Below are 27,415 nucleotides of genomic sequence, written 5' to 3' on the forward strand. Positions count from 1 at the left end.
CAGCGGGGGAAAGGAGTGGGGCAGTGGGATTATTTTGGGATTGATACAGGGCTACGGAGATAGTGGAGCAGTATTGAATTTGTATGGGGCAATGGGAAGACAATGAGCCAGTGGTAATAGCTCTGGATTTATACAAGGTTATGAGACGAGAGTGGGGCATTGGGATTAGTTGAGGATGGATAAAGGGTTATGACAAGAGATCAGGAAGGTGGAAATAATTTGGGATTGCTCTCGAAGATTTAAAAGATTGTATTCATATAGTGCTCATCATGACCTTCCAAAGTGTTTTACAGCCAAAGAAGAACTTTTGATGTTTAATGTAGGAAGCACAGTAGCCAATATGCCCACAGCAATGTCCCACAATAAGCAATGTGTTAATAACCGGATAATCTGATTGGGATCTGATATTGGGGGATAAATATTGGTCAGGACACTCTGCTGCTCTTCCTTAAAACACCACTGAATATCTTTAGATCCATCTGAGAAAGAACACTGGGCTGCCCATTAACATCTTATCTGACAATGCTGCACTCCCTCAGTTCTGCACTGGGCTTGTCCACATAGATTATGCACTCAAGTCCCTAGAGCTGGACTTGAACTCACAACCATCTAACTCAAGAGTGCTACCAACTGAACACCAGCTGACAAGATTTATTGCAAAGAGCTGTAGCTGTGGGTCAAAGTTATGTGTAGGCCAGGCTGGGGAAGGGCAGCAGATTTCTTTCCCCAAAGGACATGAGTGAACCAGATGGGTTTTTATTACAATCCAGTAATTTCATGGTCACCATCACTGAAACTAGCTCTTTATTCCAGATTTTATTTAATTAACTGAATTTAAATTCCCCAGTTTCCAGTGGGATTTGAACTTGTGTCTCTGGATCATTTGTCTGGACCACTTGATTACTGGACTAGCAACCTAACCTCTATGCTGTCATACCAAAGGGCCCTTTTTTCAGAACTCTGAGAGATTTGGGGGTGAGGAGATGACGGGACGGATAAACTGCGTTGCACACCACTTCGCTAATGCTCTTATTGAAGTATTCATTTGCCTTTTAAGCATTAAAGAAGTTCATTCAGAAATTAGGCTCAAAACAGAGCGGAAAATAAACAAAACCACATTTATAATTATTGATGCCAATTGATTTATTCAATTTATTCAAAGTGTTCATTCCTTTACCCAGAACAGTATTAGGTAGCTGAAAGTACACAAACATACGTAGATTCCGAGAGAGGTTAATGATGGAGTTGCAGACATACAGTGTAATACCTTATATATACTTGCACTGCTTCCTCACTGGAAAAGGGTCCTGACAGAAACACACAATCTGCTGGCTGCATACTCCCTGGTGATCCCGGGTTGAGATTTTCTACCAGAATGCATGATGTACAGTTTTTTCATTTTGACTAGCTTGCAGCAGAGAGTAGAATCCTGTACTGCACAAACACCTTTTAACTTCAGGCCCTGTCAAACAGTAAAGCAATGATATCTACGTATAACAATAAAGAAGCTAACCATGAACTTACAAGTCAAGATAAATGAGGTGAGATAAATGCTGGTGATGAGAAGGCTGCTATAAATTCAGTCTCAATTTGGATGTCATGTATACATGGAGCTTTTACTATGCTTGATGCAACTTCTCCACTGCCCTTAACGAACTGCCATGTAATCCATTCCCAGTGTGGGTTATTACCCACACAATCTTTTAGCCGACATGCATCAAAATTATTAATAATTAAATCAAAATTCCCATTGTTTTACAACATTATTCAAATCCACATTCTAATATAATTACTGCAACCCTGAGGTTAGGGCACCTATGTATTTTTAATCACAGAAACTAAAGGCATTTAGAAATCTGAAGTGTGAAAGTTGATTGAATTCTAAGAGTAGGAGCTGGCTCTAAAGGATTGTTGCAGAAAATCAGCTGAGAAGCCCACTATCTCCCACATGCCTCAACAGCTCTTGCACTCAGTGTTTGGACTCAGCAACAGAGTCTGAAAATATCATCAATTAATAGAGGTTCCCTGCAATAAAATGGTTATGGAACAAAACAAAAGGAAAGCGAAGCAAGTTATGTTTTGTAGGCATGCTGTTTCTCTGCTAATGGAGGAAAATAAAACTCAATATTCTTATGTAAAGATGCATTAAAGGAATGCTGCCCATGAACTCTCCCTGTTTAATGAAATAAAATGCTAAGCGACACTAGTTTTGCCCCAGGTCAGGCATCTGGGCAAGACTTCATCGAGGGGCAGGCGCACAGAACTGCTAGGGTCCAGGATCCAGCAATGCCCTGAGGTCAGCTGGACCCACAATCTACTGCTTCACTGCCACATATCCCTTGCGTCACCATTCTCATGGAACTTGTGCAGATGGTCAGAATACCTGGAGAAAGGAAACAGATGAAATCACTAGCATCGAAAAGATAAACAACACTACGCAAAATGTACAACACTGACTGAGGCTGCAAAGTGCAAACATGTGGCTGCTCCTAAACATCGCCTTTAGAAACTGACCACAACATGGAGATCGGGCAAAAATGATGAGGAATATCTAGAAGGTACAAATATGCCTTTATTGCCAATAATAATATATAAGCCCATTTATTTTTATGGGTCAGGGTAACCAAAATTGTCAATATCACTGTCCAGAATCAGATTTGAGCCAAATGACCAAGACATAGACACACCAATGGTGTTTAACATCCCATTGCTGAACTGTATATAAAGAATTGTCTATATCAATGATTTGGATGATAATGTGGTGAATTGGATCAGCAAGTTTGCTGATGACACTAAGATTGGAGGCGTTGTGGACAGCGAGGAAGGCTTTCAAAGTTTGCAGAGAGATCTGGACCAACTGGAAAAATGGGCCAGAAAATGGCAGATGGAATTTAATGCAAAAAAGTGTGAGTTGTTATATTTTGGAAGGTCAAACCAAGGTAGGACATACACAGTAAATGGTAGGGCACTGAGGAGTGCGGAGGAACAAAGGGATCTGGGAGTTCAGATACATAATTCCCTGAAAGGGAATCACAGGTAGACAAGGTTGTAAAGAAAGCTTTTGGCATACTGGCCTTCATAAATCAAAGTATTGAGTATAGGAGTTGGGATGTTATGGTGAGGTTGTATAAGACATTGGTGAGGCCAACTTTGGAGTATTGTGTGCAGTTCTGGTCACCTAACTACAGGAAGGATATCAGTAAGATTGAGAGAGTGCAGAGAAGATTTACTAGGATGTTGCCGGGTCTTAAGGAGTTGAGTTACAGGGAAAGATTAAACAGGTTAGGACTTTATTCCTTGGAGCGTAGAAGAATGAGGGGAGATTTGATAGAAGTTTACAAAATTATGAAGGGTATAGACAGAGTAAATGCGAGTAGGCTCTTTCCACTTAGATTAGGAGAGATAAACATGAGAGGACATGGCTTTAGGGTGAAAGGGGAAAGGTTTAGGGGGAACATAGGGGGAACTTCTTCACTCAGAGAATGGTGAGAGTGTGGAACGAGCTACCATCTGACGTGGTAAATGCGGGCTCACTCAAGTTTTAAGAATAAATTGGATAGATACATGGATGGGAGAGGTCTGGAGGGTTATGGACTAGGCGCAGGTCAATGGGACTAGCGGAATAATATTTTGGCACAGACTAGAAGGGCCGAATGGCCTGTTTTCTGTGCTGTAGTGTTCTATGGTTCTATGGTTCTAATGGCTTCTATTTTGGTAGTATCTTTCACAACCTCAGGACACCCCAAAGTGGTCTGCAGCCATGAAAAACTTTTGAAGTAAGATCACTGTTATAATGTAGAAAACATGGCTGGCGATTTGTACCCAGCAAGCTCCCACAAACAATGAGATAATAACCGTATATTTGCTTTCTTCGTAAGTGCTGATTGAAAGAGCACGGTTGTCTGCCTGCACCTCTTGTAAAACATGCACTAGATATTGTTCCCTTCAGTGCAGGATAACCTGGCCAGTAGAATCAGTTCCACAACAATAAAGTAAACATATTATGGGTGAATGGGGTGAATGGGGGGTTTGGGGGTGGGGGACAGGGGAATGGGATACCTCAAAGTTTTACAAATAAATTATAGGAGTCCAAGGAATGAGTGACTTGCTGAAGATGGAGGATGTGATATTGGAGACATCACAGAGACCTTGAGAGAAGCTGAACAAATTAGGGATTCAAATCTTTAAAAATAGGAGAACTGTATTGGTTTCCTTCTTTAAGCAAAATGTAACTGTGTTTGAAGCAGTTAGGAAAAGTTTACTAGGCTAATACCGAGAATGGGCAGGTTGTCTTATGAGGAAAGGTTGGACAGATTAGGCTTGTACCCACTGGAGTTTAGAAGAGTAAGAGGTGACTTGATCGAAACCTTTAAGGTCCTGAGGGGTTTTGACGGTGGATGTGGAGAGGATGTTTTCTCTTGTGATGGAATCTAGAACTAGGTGTCACTGTTTAAAAATAAGGGGTCGCCCATTTAAAACAGAGATGAGGCGAAATTTTTTCACTCAGAGGGTCGTAAGTCTTTGGAACTCTCTTCCTCAAAGGCGGTGGAAGCAGGGTCTTTGAATATTTTTAAGGCACAGCTAGATAGATTCTTGATTAACAAGGGATGAGAGATTATTGGGGGGTAGGCGGGAGGTTACGATCAGATCAGCCATAATCTTATTGAACGGCGGAGCAGGCTTGAAGGGCCAAGTGGTCTACTCCTGCTCCTAGTTCGTATGTCCATAAGTTGATTAATAAAAGCATGGGAACCTTGGTTTCAGAAACAGGGCATATAAATTAAAGAGATAATCCTAAAATGCACAAATCTTTGATGAGGTTGTGGTTAGAATAGTGTGTCCAGATTTGGGCACCTTACATTGAGAAGGATAATGTCAAGGGCAGTGACAGGGAGTAGCAGGATCCAGAATCAGTTGTAAAAGGAAAGAAGATTAATATTTGAAAAATAAAAATATAAAAGGGCCTTCTATTGTCATCCTATTTATCAGCCCGTGGATTTTTTTAAAGTTATACACTTACCCCTTAACAGTAAGAATCTGAATTCCATTTCTTTGAGTTTTGATTTTTTTAATTTAAAAAATCAGTGCTTGGGCTGTACTTAAAACAATGGAAAGATGTGAACCAGTGAGAGGAATTCATGGCATATGTGAGACCAGCAGTGTTAGAAGGAACAAGTGACAAAGTGAAAGGTCAAAACAACAATGAGGCTTTAGAAATAACAGCATTCAGGAGGAGGAGGTGTTGTTCAGAGAAGCACCAGATCCTCTGACTGCCGAGTAACAGAGCAACTGCTAGATGAGAAAAGACCAAAGTCCATATCGTTCACTTGTCATTCTGATACAACAATAATGGAGTTGTTGATAAATTCTAACAATCAACTCCATCAATTAGTCTACAAGAGAAACGAGGGAAACCCCAGTAGTGGATGGCTTGGAAGATGATGCTTTGTGGGAATAGCAATGTCCTTGCTTGTGTCTCCCAAACCTAATTCATTGCTCAATCTGTTCTCTGTATGCGTGCTGCATCCTAGACTGCAGCATGCCTGTTTGTCTCAGAACTTCAGGTGTTAGCTGCCTGGATTGGATGGGTTGCATCAAGATGTACATATTTGGAAGGGGGGAGGTGGTGATCAGAAATAATTGGGGAAAGGGAAGTTTACTCTCTGGATGGATTGTAGCAAAATGATAAACCATTTTACAATTGCACTGCACCTAATACAGATAAAAACCCTCAGCTGGAACGTCATGTGGTAACTTGACGGCTAATACTGGAGTTCCCTTTCTTAACTGTTGATTGTTCATATATTTGTTAGGTTACAAACGTTATTTTTAACATTTAAGGTTAGATAGTGTTTAGTGTGAGGAGTTATGGAGCTGAAGTATTTCCGAGACTTATATGAAGAAATTCATTCGGAAAAAAGCTGAAAAAGGAAACAAAAGATTTTGTGCAACTCAAGGAGCGAATGACCAATTAGAGGAGAGATAAACACAGCTTACAGTAACAGTGATAAACACGACTAACCAGTGAGCGAGGGCGAGAGGCGCAGGGCAATTAATGGAGAGACAGTGCAAGAGGGTTGGAGGCCATTAACAGTGAGAGAGTGCGAGAGGACCGGGGTTATTAAGGTAAGGAGTGCGAGAGGATTGGGGTCATTAACATGAGAGAGTGCAAGAGAAGCGGGGTCGTTAACAGTTAGAGAGTGCGAGAGGAGCGGGGTCATTAACAGTGAGAGAGTGAGAAAGGACCGGGGTTATTAACAGTAAGGAGTGCGAGAGGATTGGGGTCATTAACATGAGAGAGTGCAAGAGAAGCGGGGTCGTTAATAGTGAGAGAGTGAGAGGAGAGGGGTTATTAACAATGAGAGAGTGAGAGGAGTGGGGTTATTGACAGAGATTGAATGAGAGAGCAGTGGGTTACTGACAGTGAGAGAGCATGAGTGCAGAAGAGGCATTAACTGTGAGAGTGAGAGAGGAGCGGGGGCATTAACAGCGAGGGTGTGAGAGTGGAGCGGGGTTAACAATAGCGAGAGTGTTTTTGAGGATCAGGGTAATTAATAGTGAGACAGTTTTCGAGGATCAGGGTTATTAATAGTGAGAGAGCAGGATAGGAGCAGGGCCACTAACAGTGAAAGAGTGCAAGAGGATTGGGGTTAGTAAAAGTGAGAGTGTGTGGTAAGAGCGGGGTCATTAACCATGAGAGAGAGCGATAAGAGCGGGGTCATTAACAGTGAGAGAGTGTGATAAGAGCGGGGTCATTAACAATGAGAGAGACCGATAAGAGCGGGGTCATTAACAGTGAGAGAGTGTGATAAGAGCGGGGTCATTAACAGTGAGAGAGTGCGATAAGAGTGGGGTCATTAACATTGAGAGAGTGCGATAACAGCAGGGTCATTAACAGTGAGAGAGTGCGATAAGAGTGGGGTCATTAACAGTGAGAGAGTGCGATAAGAGCGGGGTCATTAACAGTGAGAGAGTGCGATAAGAGCGGGCTCATTAACATTGACAGAGCAGGATAGGAGCAGGGCCACTAACAGTGAAAGAGTGCAAGAGGATTGGGGTTAGTAACAGTGAGAGCGTGTGGTAAGAGCAGGTTCATTAACATTGAGAGAGTGCGATAAGAGCAGGGTCATTAACAGTGAGTGTGACAACAGCGGGGTCATTAACAGTGAGAGAGTGCGAGAAGGGCGGGCTCATTAACAGTGAGAGAGTGCGAGAAGGGCGGGCTCATTAACAGTGAGAGAGTGCGATCAGGATCATTAACAGTGAGAGTGTGCGATAAGAGCAGGGTCATTAACAGTGAGAGAGTGCGATAAGAGCGGAAAGAGTGAGAAAGTGTGATAAGAGCGGGGTCATTAATAGTGAGAGTGCGATAAGAGCAGGATCATTAACAGTGAGAGAGCGTGATATGAACTGGGTCATTATCAGTGAGAGAGTACGATGAGAGTGGGGTCAATAACAATGAGAGTGCGATAAGAGCGGGATCATTAACAGTGAGAGTGCGATAAAAGTAGTCCCATTAACAATGAGAGTGCGATAAGAGCGGGTTCATTAACACTGAGAGTGTGTGATAAGAGCGGGCTCATGAACAGTGAGAGAGTGCGATAAGAGCGGGGTCATTAACAGTGAGCGAGTATGTGATAAGAGCGGCGTCATTAACTGTGAAAAAGTGCGAGATAAGGGGGTGATTAACAGTGAGCATGCTAGAGGAGCGGGGGTATTAACAGTGAGAGAGTGTGCGATAAGAATGGGGCCATTAACTGTGAGAGAGTGTGAGATAAGGGGGTCATTAACAGTGAGAATGATAGAGGTGTGGGGTCATTAACAGTGAGAGAGTGAGATAAGAGCAGGGTCATTAACAGTGAGAGAGTGCGATAAGAGTGGGGTCATTAACAATGAGAGATGCGTTAAGGACGGGGTCATTAACATTGAGAGAGTGTGATAAGAGCGGGGCCATTAACAGTGTGAGAGTGCGATAAGAGTGGGCTCATTAACAATGAGAGAGAGCGATAAGAGCGGGCTCATTAACAATGAGAGAGTGTGATAAGAGCGGGCTCATTAACAGTGAGAGAGTGTGATAAGAGCGGGCTCATTAACATTGCGAGAGTGCGATAAGAGCGGGGTCATTAACAGCGAGAGAGTGCGATAAGAACGGAAACAGTGAGAGTGTGCGATAAGAGCGGGCTCATGAACAGTGAGAGAGTGCGATAAGAGCGGGGTCATTAACAGTGAGAGAGTATGTGAGAAGAACGGCGTCATTAACTGTGAGAGAGTGCGAGATAAGCGGGTCATTAACAGTGAGAATGCAAGAGGAGTGGGGTCATTAACAGTGAGAGAGTGCGATACGAACAGGGTCATTAACAGCGAGAGAGTGCGATAAGAGTGGGGTCATTAACAATGAGAGATGCGATAAGGGCGGGGTCATTAACATTGAGAGTGTGCAATAAGAGCGGGGTCATGAACAGTTAAGGAGTGTGATAAGAGCCGGGTCATTAACAGTGAGAGAGTGCGACAAGAGCGGGGTCATTAACAGTGAGAGAGTGCGATAACTGCAGGGTCATTAACAATGTGAGAGGGTGATAGGAGCGGGCTCATTAATATTCAGAGAGTGCGAAAAGGACGGGGTCATTAACAGTGAGAGGGTACAAAAAGAGCAGCATCATTAACAGTGAGAGAGCGTGATAAGGGCAGGCTCATTAACAGTGAGAGAATGCAAAAACAGCAGGCTCATTAACAATGAGAGAGTGCGATAAGAGCGGGCTCATTAACAATGAGAGGGCGATAAGAGCGGGCTCATTAACAATGAGAGATGCGATAAGGGCGGGGTCATTAACAGTGAGAAAGTGTGCGATAAGGGCGGTGACATTAACAGTGAGAATGCTAGAGGAGCGGGGCCATTAACAGTGAGAGAGTGCGATAAGAGTGGGGTCATTAACAATGAGAGACGCGATAAGGGCGGGGTCATTAACATTGAGAGAGTGTGATAAGAGCGGGGTCTTTAACAGTGAGAGTGCGATAAGAGCGGGCTCATTAACAATGAGAGACGCGATAAGGGCGGGGTCATTAACATTGAGAGAGTGTGATAAGAGCGGGGTGATTAATAGTGAGAGAGTGCAATAAAAGCAGGCTCATTAACAGTGAGAGAGTGCGATAAGAGCGGGGTCATTAACAGTGAGAGAGTGTGATAAGAGCGGGGTCATTAACAGTGAGAGAGTGCGATAAGAGCGGGGTGATTAATAGTGAGAGAGTGCAATAAAAACAGGCTCATTAACAGTGAGAGAGTGCGATAAGAGCGGGGTCACTAACAATGAGAGACGCAATAAGGGCGGGGTCATTAACATTGAGAGAGTGTGATAAGAAAGGGGTGATTAACAATGAGAGAGTGCGATAAGAACGGGCTCATTAACAATGAGAGAGTGCGATAAGGGCGGGCTCATTAACATTGACAGAGCAGGATAGGAGCGGGGCCACTAACAGTGAAAGAGTGCAAGAGGATTGGGGTTAGTAACAGTGAGAGCGTGTGGTAAGAGCAGGTTCATTAACATTGAGAGAGTGCGATAAGAGCAGGGTCATTAACAGTGAGTGTGACAAGAGCGGGGTCATTAACAGTGAGAGAGTGCGAGAAGGGCGGGGTCATTAAGAGTGAGAGAGTGCGATAAGAACGGGGTCAGTAACAATGTGTGAGTGCGATAAGAACGGGCTCATTAACAATGAGAGAGTGTGATCAGGATCATTAACAGTGAGAGTGTGTGATAAGGGCAGGCTCATTAACAGTGAGAGAATGCGAAAACAGTGGGCTCATTAACAGTGAGAGAGTGCGATAAGAGCAGGGTCACTAACAGTGAGAGAGTGCGATAAGAGCAGGGTCATTAACAGTGAGAGAATGCGATAAGAGCGGAAACAGTGAGAGAATGTGATAAGAGCGGGGTTATTAATAGTGAGAGTGCGATAAGAGCAGGATCATTAACAGTGAGAGAGTGTGATAAGACTGGGTCATTATCAGTGAGAAAGTGCGATGAGAGTGGGGTCAATAACAATGAGAGTGCGATAAGAGCGGGGTCATTAACAGTGAGAGTGCGATAAAAGCAGGCTCATTAACAATGAGAGCGCGATAAGAGCGGGTTCATTAACAATGAGAGAGTGTGATAAGAGCGGGGTCATGAACAGTGAGAGAGTGCGATAAGAGCGGGGTCATTAACAGTGAGAGAGTGCAATAAGAGCAGAAACAGTGAGATTGTGTGATAAGAGCGATGTCATTAACAGTGAGAGAGTGCAATAAGTGCGGGGTGATTAACAGTGAGAGTGTGCAATAAGAGCGGGGTCATGAACAGAGAGAGAGTGCGATAAGAGCAGGGTCATTAACAGTGAGAGAGTGCGATAAGAGCAGAAACAGTGAGAGTGTGTGATAAGAGCGGTGTCATTAACAGTGAGAGAGTGCGATAAGAGCAGAAACAGTGAGAGTGTGTGATAAGAGCAGTGTCATTAACAGTGAGAGAGTGCGATAAGTGCGGGGTGATTAACAGTGAGAGTGTGCAATAAGAGCGGGGTCATTAACAATGAGAAAGTGCGATAAGAGCAGGGTCATTAACAGTGAGAGAGTGCGATAAGAGCAGGGTCATTAACAGCGCGAGAGTGCGATAAGAGCAGAAACAGTGAGATTGTGTGATAAGAGCGGGGTCAATAACAGTGAGAGAATGAGATAAGAGCGGGCTCATGAGAGATTGCGATAAGAGGGGGGTCATTAACAGTGAGAGACTGCAATAAGAGCAGGGTCATTAACAGCGAGAGAGTGCGATAAGAGCAGAAACAGTGAGAGTGTGTGATAAGAGCGGGGTCAATAACAGTGAGAGAATGCGATAAGAGCAGGGTCAATAACAGTGAGAGAATGCGATAAGAGCGGGGTCAATAACAGTGAGAGAATGCGATAAGAGCGGGGTCAATAACAGTGAGAGAATGCGATAAGAGCGGGCTCATGAACAGTGAGAGAGTGCGATAAGAGCGGCGTCATTAACTGTGAAAAAGTGCGAGATAAGGGGGTCATTAACAGTTAGAATGCTAGAGGAGCGGGGGTATTAACAGTGAGAGAGCGTGCGATAAGAATGGGGCCATTAACTGTGAGAGAGTGTGTGATAAGGGGGTCATTAACAGTGAGAATGATAGAGGTGTGGGGTCATTAACAGTGAGAGAGTGAGATAAGAGCTGGGTCATTAACAATGAGAGATGCGATAAGAGTGGGGTCATTAACATTGAGAGAGTGCGATAAGAGCGGGGTCATGAACATTGAGAGTGTGATAAGAGCAGGCTCATTAACATTGAGAGAGTGCGATAAGAGCGGGGTGATTAACAGTGAGATGTGCAATAAGAGCGGGGACATGAACAGTGAGAGAGTGCGATAAGAGCGGGGTCATTAACAATGAGAGAGAGCGATAAGAGCGGGCTCATTAACAATGAGAGAGTGCGATAAGAGCGGGCTCATTAACAGTGAGAGAGTGCGATAAGAGCGGGCTCATTAACAATGAGAGAGTGCGATAAGAGCGGGCTCATTAACAGTGAGAGAGTGTGATAAGAGCAGGCTCATTAACAATGAGAGAGTGCGATAAGAGCGGGGTCATTAACAGTGAGAGAGTGTGATAACAGCAGGCTCATTAACATTGAGAGAGTGCGATAAGAGCGGGTTGATTAACAGTGAGATGTGCAATAAGAGCGGGGACATGAACAGTGAGAGAGTGCGATAAGAGCGGAAACAGTGAGAGTGTGTGATAAGAGCGGGCTCATGAACAGTGAGAGAGTGCGATAAGAACGGGGTCATTAACAGTGAGAGAGTGCGATAAGAGCGGAAACAGTGAGTGTGCGCGATAAGAGCGGGGTCATGAACAGTGAGAGAGTGCGATAAGAACGGTGTCATTAACAGTGAGAGAGTATGTGAGAAGAGCGGCGTCATTAACTGTGAGAGAGTGCGAGATAAGCGGGTCATTAACAGTGAGAATGCTAGAGGCACGGGGGCATTAACATTGAGAGAGTGTGCAATAAGAACGGGGCCATTAACTGTGAGAGAGTGCGAGATAAGGGGGTCATTAACAGTGAGAATGCAAGAGGAGTGGGGTCATTAACAGTGAGAGAGTGCGATAAGAGCGGGGTCAATAACAGTGAGAGAATGCGATAAGAGCGGGGTCAATAACAGTGAGAGAATGCGGTAAGAGCGGGCTCATGAACAGTGAGAGAGTGCGATAAGAGCGGCGTCATTAACTGTGAAAAAGTGCGAGATAAGGGGGTTATTAACAGTAAGAATGCTAGAGGAGCGGGGGTATTAACAGTGAGAGAGTGTGCGATAAGAATGGGGCCATTAACTGTGAGAGAGTGTGAGATAAGGGAGTCATTAACAGTGAGAATGATAGAGGTGTGGGGTTATTAACAGTGAGAGAGTGAGATAAGAGCTGGGTCATTAACAGTGAGAGAGTGCGATAAGAGTGGGGTCATTAACAATGAGAGATGCGTTAAGGGCGGGGTCATTAACATTGAGAGAGTGTGATAAGAGCGGGGCCATTAACAGTGTGAGAGTGCGATAAGAGCGGGCTCATTAACAGTGAGATGTGCAATAAGAGCGGGGACATGAACAGTGAGAGAGTGCGATAAGAGCGGGGTCATTAACAATGAGAGAGTGCGATAAGAGCGGGCTCATTAACAGTGAGAGAGTGCGATAAGAGCGGGCACATTAACAGTGAGAGAGTGTGATAAGAGCGGGGTCATTAACAATGAGAGAGTGCGATAAGAGCGGGCTCATTAACAATGAGAGAGAGCGATAAGAGCGGGCTCATTAACAGTGAGAGAGTGTGATAAGAGCGGGGTCATTAACAGTGAGAGAGTGTGATAAGAGCGAGGTCAATAACAGTGAGAGAGTGTGATAAGAGCGGGGTCATTAACAGTGAGAGAGTGCGATAAGAGCGGGGTCAATAACAGTGAGAGAGTGTGATAAGAGCGGGGTCATTAACATTGAGAGAGAGCGATAAGAGCGGGGTGATAAACAGTGAGATGTGCAATAAGAGCGGGGACATGAACAGTGAGAGAGTGCGATAAGAGCGGAAACAGTGAGAGTGTGTGATAAGAGCGGGCTCATGAACAGTGAGAGAGTGCGATAAGAACGGGGTCATTAACAGTGAGAGAGTTTGTGAGAAGAGTGGCGTCATTAACTGTGAGAGAGTGCGAGATAAGTGGGTCATTAACAGTGAGAATGCAAGAGGAGTGGGGTCATTAATAGTGAGAGAGTGCGATAATAGCAGGGTCATTAACAGTGAGAGAGTGCGATAAGAGTGGGGTCATTAACAATGAGAGATGTGATAAGTGCGGGGTCATTAACATTGAAAGAGTGTGATAAGAGCGGGGCCATTAATAGTGTGAGAGTGTGATAAGAGCGGGCTCATTAACAATGAGAGATGCGATAAGGGCGGGGTCATTAACATTGAGAGAGTGTGATAAGAGCGGGGTCATTAACAGTGAGAGAGTGCAAAAAGACCGGGGTCAATAACAGTGAGAGAGTACGAGAAGAGCGGAAAGAGTGAGAGTGTGAGATAAGAGCAGGATCATTAACAGTGAGAGAATGCGATAAGAGCGGGGCCATTAACAATGAGTGAGTGCGATAAGAGCAGGGTCATTAACAGTAAGAGAATGCGATACAAGTGGGCTCATTAACAGTGAGAAAGTGCGATAAGATTGGGGCCATTAACAGTGTGAGAGTGCGATAAGAGCGGGGTCATTAACAATGAGAGGGAGCGATAAGAGTGGGCTCATTAACAATGAGAGAGTGCGATAAGAGCAGGGTCATTAACAGTAAGAGAATGCGATACAAGTGGGCTCATTAACAGTGAGAAAGTGCGATAAGATTGGGGCCATTAACAGTGTGAGAGTGCGATAAGAGCGGGGTCATTAACAATGAGAGGGAGCGATAAGAGTGGGCTCATTAACAATGAGAGAGTGCGATAAGAGCGGGCTCATTAACAATGAGAGAGCGACAAGAGTGGGCTCATTAACAATGAAAGTGCGATAAGAGCGGGTTCATTAACAGTGAGAGAATGTGATAAGAGCGGGGTCATTAACAGTGAGAGAGTGCAATAAGAGGGAGGTGATTAACTGTGAGAGGATGCAATAAGAGCGGGGACATGAACAATGAGAGAGTGCGATAAGAGCAGGGTCATTATAGTGAGAGAGTGCGATAAGAACGGAAACAGTGAGAGCTTGCGATAAGAGCAGGGTCATTAACAGCGAGAGAGTACAATAAGAGCGGAAACAGTGAGAGTGTGTGATAAGAGCAGGGTCATTAACAGTGAGAGAGTGCGACATAAGGGGGTCATTAACAGTGAGAATGCTAGAGGAGCGGGGGCATTAACAGTGAGAGAGAGAGCAATGAGAGTGGGGTCATTAACTGTGAGAGAGTGCGAGATAAGGGGGTCATTAACAATGAGAGTGCGATAAGAGTGGGCTCATTAGCAGTAAAGAGTGCGATAAGAGCAGGACCATTAACAGGGAGAGAGTGCGATAAGAGCGGGCTCATTAACAATGAGAGTGCGATAAGAGCGTGGTCATTAACAGTGTGAGAGTGCGATAAGAGCGGGCTCATTAAACGTGAGAGAGTGTGATAAGAGCGGTGTCATTAACAGTGAGAGAATGCGATAAGAGCGGGCTCATTAACAGTGAGACAGTGCGATGAGAGCGGGCTCATTAACAATGAGAGTGTGATAAGAGCGGGCTCATTAACAGTGAGAGAGCGCGATTACAGCGGGGTCATTAACAATGAGAGAGTGTGTGAAAGGAGCGGGGTCATTAACAGTGAGAATGCTAGAGGAGCAGCGAGATAGGTGGGTCATTAACAGTTAGAACGCTAGAGAAGCGGGGGCATTAACAGTGAGAGAGTGCTATAAGAGCGGGCTCATTAACATTGAGTGTGCGATAAGAGTGGGGTCACTGACAATGAGAGAGTGCGATAAGAGTGGGGTCATTAACAGTGAGAGAGTGCAAGATAAGGGGGTCATTAACAATGAGAATGCTACAGGAGCGGGGGAATTAACAGTGAGAGAGTGCGAGAGGTGCAGGGTCATTAATAGCGAGAGTGTGCGAGAGTAGCGGGTCATTAATAGTGAGAAAGTGCGAGTGGAACAGGATCATTATCGGTGAGAGAGTACGAGACGAGCCGAGGCATTAACAGTGATCGAGTCAGAGGAGTGGGGTCATTAACAGTGAGAGAGCGCGAGAGGAGTGGGGGCAGTAACAGTGGGAGTGTCCAAGAGGAAAGGGGCAGCAACAGCGAGAGAGTGAGAGGAGCGGTGGCATTAATAGTGAGAGAGTGCGAGAGAGGCGGGGGCATTAACAGTTAGAGTGTGTCAGAGGAGTGGGGTCATTAACAGTGAGTGAGTGCGAGATGAGCGGGGGCATTAAAAGTGAGAGGGTGTGAGAGGAGTGGGGCCATTAAAAATCAGAGTGTGTCAGAGGAGTGGGGACATTAACAGTGAGAGAGTACATGATGAGGGGTATAATTAACAGTGAGAGAGTGAGAGGGAAGCGGGGTCATTAACAGTGAGAGAGTACATGATGAAGTGGGTCATTAACAGTGAGAGAGTACATGATGAAGGGGGTAATTAACAGTGAGAGAGTGTGAGGAAAGCAGGGTCATTAACAGTGAGAGAGAGCTAGATGAGTGGGGTCATTAACAGTGAGAGAGTGTAAGAGGAGTGGGTTCATTAACAGTGAGAATGCGAGAGGAGCGGGGTCATTAATAGTGAGTGCGAGAGGAGCGGGGGCATTAACAGTGAGAGTGAGAGAGGAGCGGGGTCATTAATAGTGAGTGTGAGAGGAGTGGGGGCATTAACAGTGAGAGTGAGAGAGGAGCGGGGTCATTAATAGTGAGTGCGAGAGGAGCGGGGCCATTAACAGTGAGAGTGAGAGAGGAGCGGGGTCATTAATAGTGAGTGCGAGAGGAGCGGGGGCATTAACAGCGAGAGTGAGAGAGGAGCGGGGTCATTAATAGTGAGTGTGAGAGGAGTGGGGGCATTAACAGTGAGAGTGAGAGAGGAGCGGGGTCATTAATAGTGAGTGCGAGAGGAGCGGGGCCATTAACAGTGAGAGTGAGAGAGGAGCGGGGTCATTAATAGTGAGTGCGAGAGGAGCGGGGTCATTAATAGTGAGTGAGTGCGAGAGCAGTGGGGGCATTAGGGGCATTAACAGTGAGAGTGCGAGAAGAGCAGGGTCATTAACAGTGAGAGAGTGCCAAGAGGAGCGGGGTATTAACAGTGACAGAGTACGAGAGAAGCGTGGCATTGACAGCGAGAGAGTTATTTCCTTCGAAGCACTGAGGACAAATTATCATGGGGATGAGGAAATAGAAGGGGCATTTGACAAATATTTTGTGTCTGTCTTCACAGTAGAAGACACAAGTTCCATAGCAGCAACAGATGATAACTTAGGGGCTAAAAAGAGTTGGGAAATTAGGGAAATTAATATCAGCAGAGATAAAGTATTGGAGAAACTTAAGGGACTAAATTCTGACAAATCTTCAGGACCTAGTGGCCTATACTCTAGGGGCAGGATTTTACGTTCGTTAGGCTGCCGACAATTGAGAGCTATTAAGCCCATTAATCAACTAATTAATCAGTATTTTTCACTGCCCGTCCAACCTTACGGTTGGCGGGAGGGTCAATCAGCCAAGCGGCCTTTGGATTTTTTAAAATAAATCTCATCCACGGGCGGGATGAGGTTTCCAACAGTAATTTTAAAAAAAATTAAAATTTTAAACATCATTTTTAATATGACCCTGTTCATGTGGCTAAGTCACATGTGGAGACATGTTTCCCTTATTTTTAAAGTCTTATTTTTGAATGTAAAATTCTTCAGCTCCCTGAGGCAGCTCTGTGCCTTCAGGGGGCTTTCAGTGTGCGCTCCCCAGTGCATGCGCAGACTTTAGCGCTCGCACTCCTCCCGCCCCCACCCCAGCAACGCCGAGGTTCTCAGTGAGCCTTTCACACCGGCTGGCCGTTAATTGGCCAGCCAGCATGAAATCGCGGTTGGAGCCTGATCGCTGATGGTGGACCGTTTCCTGGCCGCTCCCGGGCCCACTCGCCCGCCCGATGATTGGAAAATCCTGGCCCAGGGTCTAAAAGTGGTAGCTGCAGAGATAGTGGATTTGCTAGCTATCACGTTCCAAAATTACTTAGATTCAGGAATAGTTCCACTACGTTGGGAGTGGGCAAATGTTACACCGCTTTTCCAGAAAGGAGGGAGATAGAAAGTAGTGAACTACATGCCAGTTAGCCTAACATCAGTTGTTGGCAAATTGGGAAATTATTAAGGAAGTCTTAATAATGAACTTAGGAAAGCATAGTGTAATTAGAACAAGGCAACATGGTTTTACTAAAGGGAAATACTGTTTGAGAAATTTATTAGAGTTTTATGAGGATGTAACTTGTAGGCTAGATAAAGGGGTACCAGTAGATGTAGTATACCTGGATTTCCAAAAGACATTTGATAGGGTGCCACTCCAAAGGTTGAAAAGCAAAATAAAGGTTCATGGAGTTGGGGGTAATATACTAGCATGGATAGCAGATAGTAAGGGCAGCAGATAGATGGAAACACCACCACCTGGAAGTTCCCCTCCAAGTCACTCACCATCCTGACTTGGAAATATATCATCGTTCCTTCACTGTCACTGGGTCAAAAGCTTGGAGCTCCCTCCCTAACAGCACTGTGGGTGTACCTACACCACATGGACTGCAGCGGTTCAAGAAGGCAGCTCACCACCACCTTCTCAAGGGCAATTAGGGATGGGCAATAAATGCTGGCCTAGCCAGTGACGCCCACACCGCGTAAATGAATAGAAAAATATTAAAACCATGTTAATGTAAAGAAATCAGAGTGGAAATAAACAGGGCTTTTTCAAGTTGACAGGCAGTGAATAGTTGAATGCTGCAGGGATCAGCGCTGGGCCTCAGTTGCTTACAATTTATATTAATGACTTAGATGAAGAGACAGAGAGTAATGTATTGAAGTTTGCTGATGATACCAAGCTAGGTGGGAAGGTAAGCTGTGGGGAAGACACAGAGGGGCTGCAAAGAGATATAGACAGATTAGGTGGGTGGACAACAAGTTGGCAGATGGAGTATAATGTAGGGAAATGTGGAGTTATTTACTTGTATTGTAAGAATAAAAAAGAATATATTTTAGAAGGTGAGAAACTTGTAAATGTTGATGTTCATAAAGACTTTGGTGTGCTGGTACAAGGAACACAGAAAGTTAGCATGCAGGTGCAGCAAGCAATTAGGAAAGCAAATGGCATGTTGGCCTTTATTACAAGGGGATTGAAGCACATGAATAAAGAACTCGCTACAGTTCTACTGGGTTTTGATGAGGCCGCATCTGGAGTACTATGTGCAGTTTTTCTCTCCACATTTAAGGAAAGATATACTTGCATTGGAGATGGTACAGCAAAGGTTCACTAAATTGGTCCCTGGGATGAGGGGTTGTCCTATGATGAGAGGCTGAGTAAATTGGGCTTATATTCTCTGGAGTTTAGAAGAATGAGAGGCGATCTCATTGAAACCTACAGATTCTGAAGGGGCTTAATAGGGTGGATGCTGAGAGATTGTTTTCATTGGTTGGGAATCTAAAATACAGAGGCACAGTCCTTGGATAAGGGGCCGATCATTTAGGACTGAGATGTGGAGAAACTACTTCACTCAAAGGGTTATGAATCTTTGGAATTCTCTGCCCCAGAGGGTTGTGGATGCTCCGTCGTTGAATATATTTAAGATTGGGATAGACAGATTTTTGGTCTCTCAGGGAATTAAGGGATTTGTGGACTGGGCGGAAAAATGGAGTTGAAGCCCAAGATCAGCCAAGATCGTATTGAATGGTGGAGCAGGCTCGATGGGCCGAATGGTCTACTCCTATTTATGTTGTTATAGAATTGTGGAATTACTAGGGTGAGCTACTGAAGTGCAGATTAAAACAGATTAAAAACAGGTACATTTCTATAGAGGCTGGGGGATTGAGGATTATGGTGAGGCGTTGGCTAAATAGTGTTGAAAAAGCAGTAGCCCAGCAACATTTCCTGTTCTTTAAATTTCTTATGTTCTCTCATTAGACTTCACAGAGTGACCTGGTTGGTTAACATCTTAATTACTTTTGCGTGTGATTTACGTTCCTCCTTTCAACCTCTTCCTCTCAAACTGACCTATTTTTAAAATGAATATTGCTGATTCCTTAAATTGCTTCCACACTTTCATGATGCCATCCTGTAGGAAAAAACTGTCGAGGAAACTCATGAAAAAAACAACATTTGGGAAGAGTCTGCAGGTGATTGGAAATATCCAACGATGAAGAATGGTGGAAAGATATGAAATAAACTCATAAAATGAATGTTCTAAGTGTAACACTGCATGTCACACTGACATGAATCATCCAACCATCCCCAGCAAGAAAGTATTATCATACTCACTTTTTTGCACAATAGGCGACACAATCTCTGCCCACACTTTCACTCCAAGCCACCTTATACAGCACCTGGGGAATATAGGCATTCAGTAAAGTGTGTCCTTTAATGCACAGACAGACACCGAAATCACAACTTTTGGAGCCCGTTACGCTCTGAGCACCATATTCCATAGGACAATGAGATGGGAAATCTGCTGCGAACTCTTCTGCCTAGTTCAGTATTGCTATGCTTGGTGCATATAATAGAACCTGGTTCTTCTCCTCCAGCCTCAGCCTAATGAGCAACTGAACCGCGAAGAACACAACTAATAAAATAGCAAATCACTTCTACATCTGAGGTCAGATAATAAATTCACCGTCTTTAATAAATGACAAAGGAGCTGCAGCATATGATTTACACAAGTGAGCTATCTAAACAAATTGTTAATGTTGAGGCAGTTTGAACTGGTTTGGCATGAAAGTATAACCAATGGGTGGCCACTGGGACAGTGCATGCATTAAATAATAATGTAATACAGCTCTGGATGGATTTGTTGTCAATTTTTCTTCCCCACCTATAATCTTTGGCAATCGTTCTGCACCATGTGCCTGTGATTGTCTATTGACAGCCTTGGCTGGACAGGAGGGTATTGATCTGGCTGGAGTATAGTACAATGCCGTTTTTGCTCCTTTGTCTAATCAAGGAAAGAGGTAGGGGCATCAAGTCCCCAGACAGCAAGGGAAAGGGCCCTGTTGAAATAGAAACATTTAGAAAACTATTAATTCAATAACTTGTTTTCACCTTCTGATGGGATGTATCTGTGCTCCACTTGACAACTGCCCTCAAAGACATGAAAAGAGACACTCACTGCATGGGCGTTGGCAAGACACACCTCAACTATCCCTTAGCATGGTTCTTGACCAAGAGGCTGATTAGTATTGTGCCCTTGACACAAAGTCAGCAAGTGACACAATGCCTGTGTCACAGACATTGAGTTCCTGGCCAAGAACAAATATTCTATTAAACCATGTGCGGTCATATCTTTCCCATTTAAAGTTAGTATATTTCCTACATGTTACACCAGTGTATCCAATTAACGACCAAGTTATTTTCTGCAAAAATTAGTTTGGACAGAATTTTTGAAGCATTAACTTCAACTGACATGACATGGCTATGTGTCACATGACAGTGAGTGACAGCAGCAATGGGTCACATGCGAGTCAGCAAAAGACACTGGCTGTGTCACATGACAGAAAGGCAGTGAATGACATTGGTCAATGGTGTCATGTGGATCGAGAAGCTAATGCTTCAAACATTCTTCCGTCAAAACGAATTTTGGGAGGAAACAACTCGGTCATGAATTAAATACGCTGATGTGACATCAGTGAAATATACAAATCTTAAACAGAAAAGTTACGAACACACATAGTTTATCAGGGTATTTGTTCTAGGTCAGGAACTGAATGGGGCTGAAGGAATAAATATGGTGTGATCCGATAAAAATTGAGTGTTTAAATCGGGAGTGCAGTCAATGGACAATACATTATTGCAGAATGGGATAGGGCATTACAGCACCAGCTGAATTAATAAATACAATTGAAAGGCAGAGGAGGTGGATCATTGAACTCAAAGCTCCTCTAAAAATAGCTGGATTCGGGCAGGGCATTTTGGCTTGGCAGCATCGGCGGAGAAGAGCAAAGTTGACGTTTCGAGTCCTCATGACCCTTCAACACTTCTGTTGAAGGGTCATGAGGACTCGAAACGTCAACTTTGCTCTTCTCCACCGATGCTGCCAGACCTGCTGAGTTTTTCCAGGTATTTCTGTTTTTGTTTTGGATTTCCAGCATCCACAGTTTTTTGTTTTTATATTAGGGCATTTTGCTTTATGGTCCTGTACCATGCACTATTGCATTCTGCTTCAGTGAGCTCACACACTGCCCCACTTCGCACCAACACATTCTGCTCCATTGACCTTAGCACCAATATACTCTGCTCCAGTGACCTTAGCACCAACATCCTCTGCTCCACTGACCTTAGCACCAACACACTCTGCTCCAGCGACCTTAGCAGTAACACACTCTGCTCCAGTGACCTTAGCAGTAACACACTCTGCTCCAGTGACCCGAGCACCAACACACTATGCTGCAGTGAACTTAGCACCAATACACTTTGCTCCAGTGAGATTAGCACCAACACACTCCGCTCCTGCTAAGCACCAACACATTCTGTTCCAGCTTAGCACCAGTACACCCTCCTCCAGGTTAGCACCAACACACTCTCGCCCACTTTAGCGTAAACACTCTGGTCGAGCTTAGCGCCAACATACTCGGCTCCAGCATCGCATTAACATACCCTGCTCCAGCTCAACAGCAACACACCTGCTCCAGTGACCTTAGCACCAACACATTCTGCTCCAGTGACCTTAGCGCCAACACACTCTGCTCCAGTGACCTTAGCACCAACACACTCTGCTCAAGTGACCTAAGCACCAACACACACTGCACCAGTGAACATAGCACAAACACACTCTGCTTCAGCGGCCTTAGTACCAACACACACTGCACCAGTGAACCGAACACCAATACACTCTGCTGCTGTGACCTTAGCAGGAACACACTCTGTTCCAGTGACCTTAGCACTTAAACACTCTGCTCCAGTGGCCATAGGAGCAACATACTCTGCTCCCTCTTGGCACCAACACACTCTGGCCCAGCATAGTGCCAACACACACCAGCCCAGCTTAGCGTCAACACACAGAGGCCCAGTTTAGCGTCAACACACACTGTTCCAGCTTAGCACCAACACACTCTGCTTCGGTGACCCGAGCAACAACATATACTGCTCCAGTGACCTTAGCAGCAACACACTCCGCTCCATCTTGGCAGCAACACAATCTGCTCCGGCTTGGCACCAATACACTCTGGCGCAGTTTAGCGCCAACACACTCTGTTCCAGCTTAGCGTCAACACACACAGGCCCAGTTTAGCTTCAACAGACACGGTTGCAGCTTAGCGCCAACACACTCACCTTCAGTGAACTTAGTACCAACACACTTTGCTCCAGTGACCGGAGCACCAACAGACTCTGCTTCACTGACCTTAGCACCAACACACTCTGCTCCAGTGACCCGAGCACCAAAACACTCTGCTCCAGTGACCCGAGCACCAACACACTCTGCTCTAGTGACCCGAGCACCAACACACTCTGCTCCAGTGACCCGAGCACCAACACACTCTGCTCCAGCTTAGCACCAACACACTCTGCTCCAGCTTAGCACCAACACACTCTGCTCCAGCTTAGCACCAACACACTCTGCTCCAGCTTAGCACCAACACGCTCTGCTCCAGCTTAGCACCAACACACTCTGCTCCAGCTTAGCACCAACACACTCTGCTCCAGCTTAGCACCAACACACTCTGCTCCAGCTTAGCACCAACACACTCTGCTCCAGCTTAGCACCAACACATTCTGCTCCAGCTTAGCGCCAACACACTCTGCCCTAGCTTACCACCAACGCACTCTGCTCCAGCTTAGCACCAACACACACTGCTCCAGTGACCTTAGCACCAACACACTCTGCTCAAGTGACCAAACCACCAACACACTCTGCTCCAGTATCCTTAGCACTAACACACTCTGCTCCACTTACCTTAGCACCAATACACTTTCTCCAGTGAGATTAGCACCAACACACTCCGCTCCTGCTGAGCACCAACACATTCTGTTCCAGCTTAGCACCAATATACCCTCCTCCAGGTTAGCACCAACACACTCTGGCCAAGCTTAGTGCCAAGACACTCTGGCCCAGCTTAGCGTCAACACACAGAGGCCCAGTTTAGTGTCAACACACACTGTTCCAGCTTAGCGCCAACACACTCTGCTTCGGTACCTTAGCACCAACACACATTGCTCCAGTGACCCGAGCAACAACACATACTGCTCCAGTGACCTCAGCAGCAACATACTGCGCTCAATCTTGGCAGCAACACACTCTGCTCCGGCTTGGCACCAATACACTCCGACGCAGTTTAGCACCAACACACTCTGGCCCAGCTTAGCGTGAACACACTCTGTTCCAGCTTAGCGTCAACACATACAGGCCCAGTTTAGCATCAACAGACACTGTTGCAGCTTAGCGCCAACACACTCACTTTCAGTGAACATAGCACCAACACACTCCGCTCCAGTGACCTTAACACCATACACTCTGCTCCAGCTTAGGACCAATTACCCTGCTCCAATGTAGCACCAGCACACCCTGCTCCAGCTTAGTAACAGAACACTCTGCGCCACTGACCTTAGGATCAACGCACTGTGCGCCAGTGACCTTAGGATCAACACATTCTGCTGCAGCGACCATAACAACAACACATTCTGCTCCAGTGACCTTCGCACCAACACACTCTGCTCCAGTGACCTTAGCACCAACACACACTGCTCCAGTGACGCGAGCACCAACACACACTGCTCCAGTGACCTTAGCACCAACACACTCTGCTCCAGTGACCTTAGCACCAACACACTCTGCTCCAGTGACGCGAGCACCAACACACTCTGCTCCAATGACCTTAGCACCAACACACTCTGCTCCAGTGACCTTAGCACCAACACACTCTGCTCCAGTGACCTTAACACCACACACTCTGCTCCGGCTTGGCGCCAACACATTCTGGCGCAGTTTAGCGCCAACACTTCTGGCCCAGCTTAGCGTCAACACACACAGGCCCAATTTAGCATCAACACACACTGTTCCAACTTAGCGCCAACACGCTCAGCTTCAGTAACCTTAGCACCAACACACTCTGCTCCAGTGACCTTAGCACCAACACACTCTGCTCCACTGACCTTAGCACCAATGCACTTTGCTCCAGTTACATTAGCATCAACACACTCCGCTCCTGCTAAGCACCAACACATTCTGTTCCAGCTTAGCACAAACACACACTCCTCCAGGTTAGTACCAACACACTCTGCTCCAGCTTGGCACCAACACACTCTCGCCCAGTTTAGCGCAAACAAATGGGTCGAGCTTAGCGTCAACACACTCGGCTCCAGCATCGCACTAACATACCCTGCTCCAGCTCAACAGCAACACACACTGCTCCAGTGACCTTGGCACCAATACCCTATGCTCAAGTGACCTTAGCACCAACACACTCTGCTCAAGTGACCTTAGCACCAATACACTCTGCTCCAGCTTAGCACCAACACACTCTGCTCCAGCTTAGCACCAACACACTCTGGTCCGCTGACCTTAGCACCAACACACTCTGCTCCAATGACCTTAGCACCAACACACACTGCTCTAGTGACCTGAGCACCAACACACACTGCTCCAGTGACCTTAGCACCAACACACTCTGCTCAAGTGACCTTAGCACCAACACACTCTGCTCCGGTGTCCTTAGCACTAACACACTCTGCTCCACTGACCTTAGCACCAATACACTTTGCTCCAGTGAGATTAGCACCAACACACTCCGCTCCTGCTGAGCACCAACACATTCTGTTCCAGCTTAGCACCAATACACCCCCCTGCAGGTTAGCACCAACACACTCCGCTCCAGCTTGGCACCAACACACTCTTGCCCAGTTTAGAACGAACTCTCTGGTCGAGCTTAGTGCCAACACACTCGGCTCCAGCATTGCACTAACATAGCCTGCTCCAGTTCAACAGCAACACACTCTGCTCCAGTGACCTTAGCACCAACACACTCTGCTCCAGTGACCTTAGCACCAACACACTCTGTCCCAGCTTAGCATCAACACACTCTGGCCAAGCTTAGTGCCAACACACTCTTGCCCAGCTTAGCGTCAACACACAGAGGCCCAGTTTAGCGTCAATACACACTGTTCCAGCTTAGCGCCAACACACTCTGCTTCGGTACCTTAGCACCAACACACATTGCTCCAGTGACCCGAGCAACAACACATACTGCTCCAGTGACCTCAGCAGCAACACACTCTGCTCCGGCTTGGCACCAATACACTCTGACGCAGTTTAGCGCCAACACACTCTGGCCCAGCTTAGCGTGAACACACTCTGTTCCAGCTTAGCGTCAACACACACAGGCTCAGTTTAGCATCAACAGACACTGTTGCAGCTTAGCGCCAACACACTCACCTTCAGTGAACTTAGCACCAACACATTCTGCTCCAGTGACCTTAGCACCAACACACTCTGCTCCAGTGACCCGAGCACCAGCACGCTCTGCTCCAGTGACCATATTACCAACACACTCTGCTCCAGTGACCCGAGCACCAGCACGGTCTGCTCCAGTGACCATATTACCAACACACTGCTCCAGTGACCTTGGCACCAATGCATTCTGTTCCAGCTTAGCACAGACACACCCTCCTCCAGGTTAGCACCAACAAACTCTGCTCCAGCTTGGCGCCAACGCACTCTGCTCCAGCTTGGCGCCAACGCACTCTGCTCCAGCTTGGCGCCAACGCACTCTGCTCCAGCTTGGCACCAACGCACTCTGCTCCAGCTTGGCACCAACGCACTCTGCTCCAGCTTGGCACCAACGCACTCTGATCCAGCTTAGCACCAACGCACTCTGATCCAGCTTAGCACCAACGCACTCTGCTCCAGCTTAGCACCAACGCACTCTGCTCCAGCTTAGCACCAACGCACTCTGCTCCAGTTTAGCACCAACGCACTCTGCTCCAGTTTAGCACCAACGCACTCTGCTCCAGCTTAGCACCAACACACTCTGCTCCAGCTTAGCACCAACACACTCTGCTCCAGCTTAGCACCAACACACTCTGCTCCAGCTTAGCACCAACACACTCTGCTCCAGCTTAGCACCAACACACTCTGCTCCAGCTTAGCACCAACACACTCTGCTCCAGCTTAGCACCAACACACTCTGCTCCAGCTTAGCACCAACACACTCTGCTCCAGCTTAGCACCAACACACTCTGCTCCAGCTTAGCACCAACACACTCTGCTCCACCTTAGCACCAACACACTCTGCTCCACCTTAGCACCAACACACTCTGCTCCAGTTTAGCACCAACACACTCTGCTCCAGCTTAGCACCAACACACTCTGCTCCAGCTTGGCACCAACACACTCTGCTCCAGCTTAGCACCAACACACTCTGCTCCAGCTTAGCACCAACACACTCTGTTCCAGCTTAGCACCAACACACTCTGCTCCAGTTTAGCACCAGCACACTCTGCTCCAGCATAGCACCAGCACACTCTGCTCCAGCTTAGCACCAGCACACTCTGCTCCAGCTTAGCACCAGCACACTCTGCTCCAGCTTAGCACCAACACACTCTGCTCCAGCTTAGCACCAACACACTCTGCTCCAGCTTAGCACCAACACACTCTGCTCCAGCTTAGCACCAGCACACTCTGCTCCAGCTTAGCACCAGCACACTCTGCTCTAGCTTAGCACCAGCACACTCTGCGCCAGTGACCTGACAATCAACAAACTCTGCGCCATTGACCTGAATATCAACACACTCTGCTCCAGTGACCTTAGCACCATCACACTCTGCTCCAGCTTAGCACCAACACACTGTGCTCCAGCTTAGCACCAATACACTCTGCTCCACTGACTTTCGCACCAACACACTCTGCACCAGTGACCATAGCACCAACACACTTTGCTCCAGTGAGCATAGCACCAAAGCACTCAGCACCAGTGACCATAGCACCAACACACTCTGCTCCAGTGAGTATAGCACCAACACACTCTGCTCCAGTGAGTATAGCAGCAACACACTCTGCTCCAGTGACCTTAGCACCAATATGCTCTGCTCCAGGGACCTTAGCACTAACATACTCTGCTCCAGCTTAGCACCAACACACTCTGCTCCAGCTTAGCACCACGCACTCTCCTCCAGCTTAGCACCAACACACTCTGCTCCAGCTTAGCACCAACACACTCTGCTCCAGCTTAGCACCAACACACTCTGCTCCAGGTGTCTTTTCTTCTGTCACTCTGG

General features: G+C 46.3%; 1 protein-coding gene across 1 annotated transcript in view; it reads right to left on the reverse strand.

Moving 5' to 3' along the window:
* Positions 1–1,118: 1,118 nt before the first annotated feature.
* Positions 1,119–27,415, reverse strand: part of LOC144684663 (protein CASP-like) — a 651,698-nt gene continuing 625,401 nt past the window's right edge. Inside the window, exons 22-23 of the mRNA XM_078548749.1 lie at positions 19,475–19,539; positions 1,119–2,383 (exon numbers count right to left, since the gene is read on the reverse strand). Coding sequence (XP_078404875.1) covers positions 2,323–2,383; positions 19,475–19,539 — 126 coding nt within the window. The 3' untranslated portion in view covers positions 1,119–2,322. The remainder of the gene's footprint in view (positions 2,384–19,474; positions 19,540–27,415) is intronic.

The sequence above is a fragment of the Cetorhinus maximus genome, chromosome 9 (genome assembly GCF_964194155.1).
Source record: "Cetorhinus maximus chromosome 9, sCetMax3.hap1.1, whole genome shotgun sequence".
NCBI classification, from domain to species: domain Eukaryota; kingdom Metazoa; phylum Chordata; class Chondrichthyes; order Lamniformes; family Cetorhinidae; genus Cetorhinus; species Cetorhinus maximus.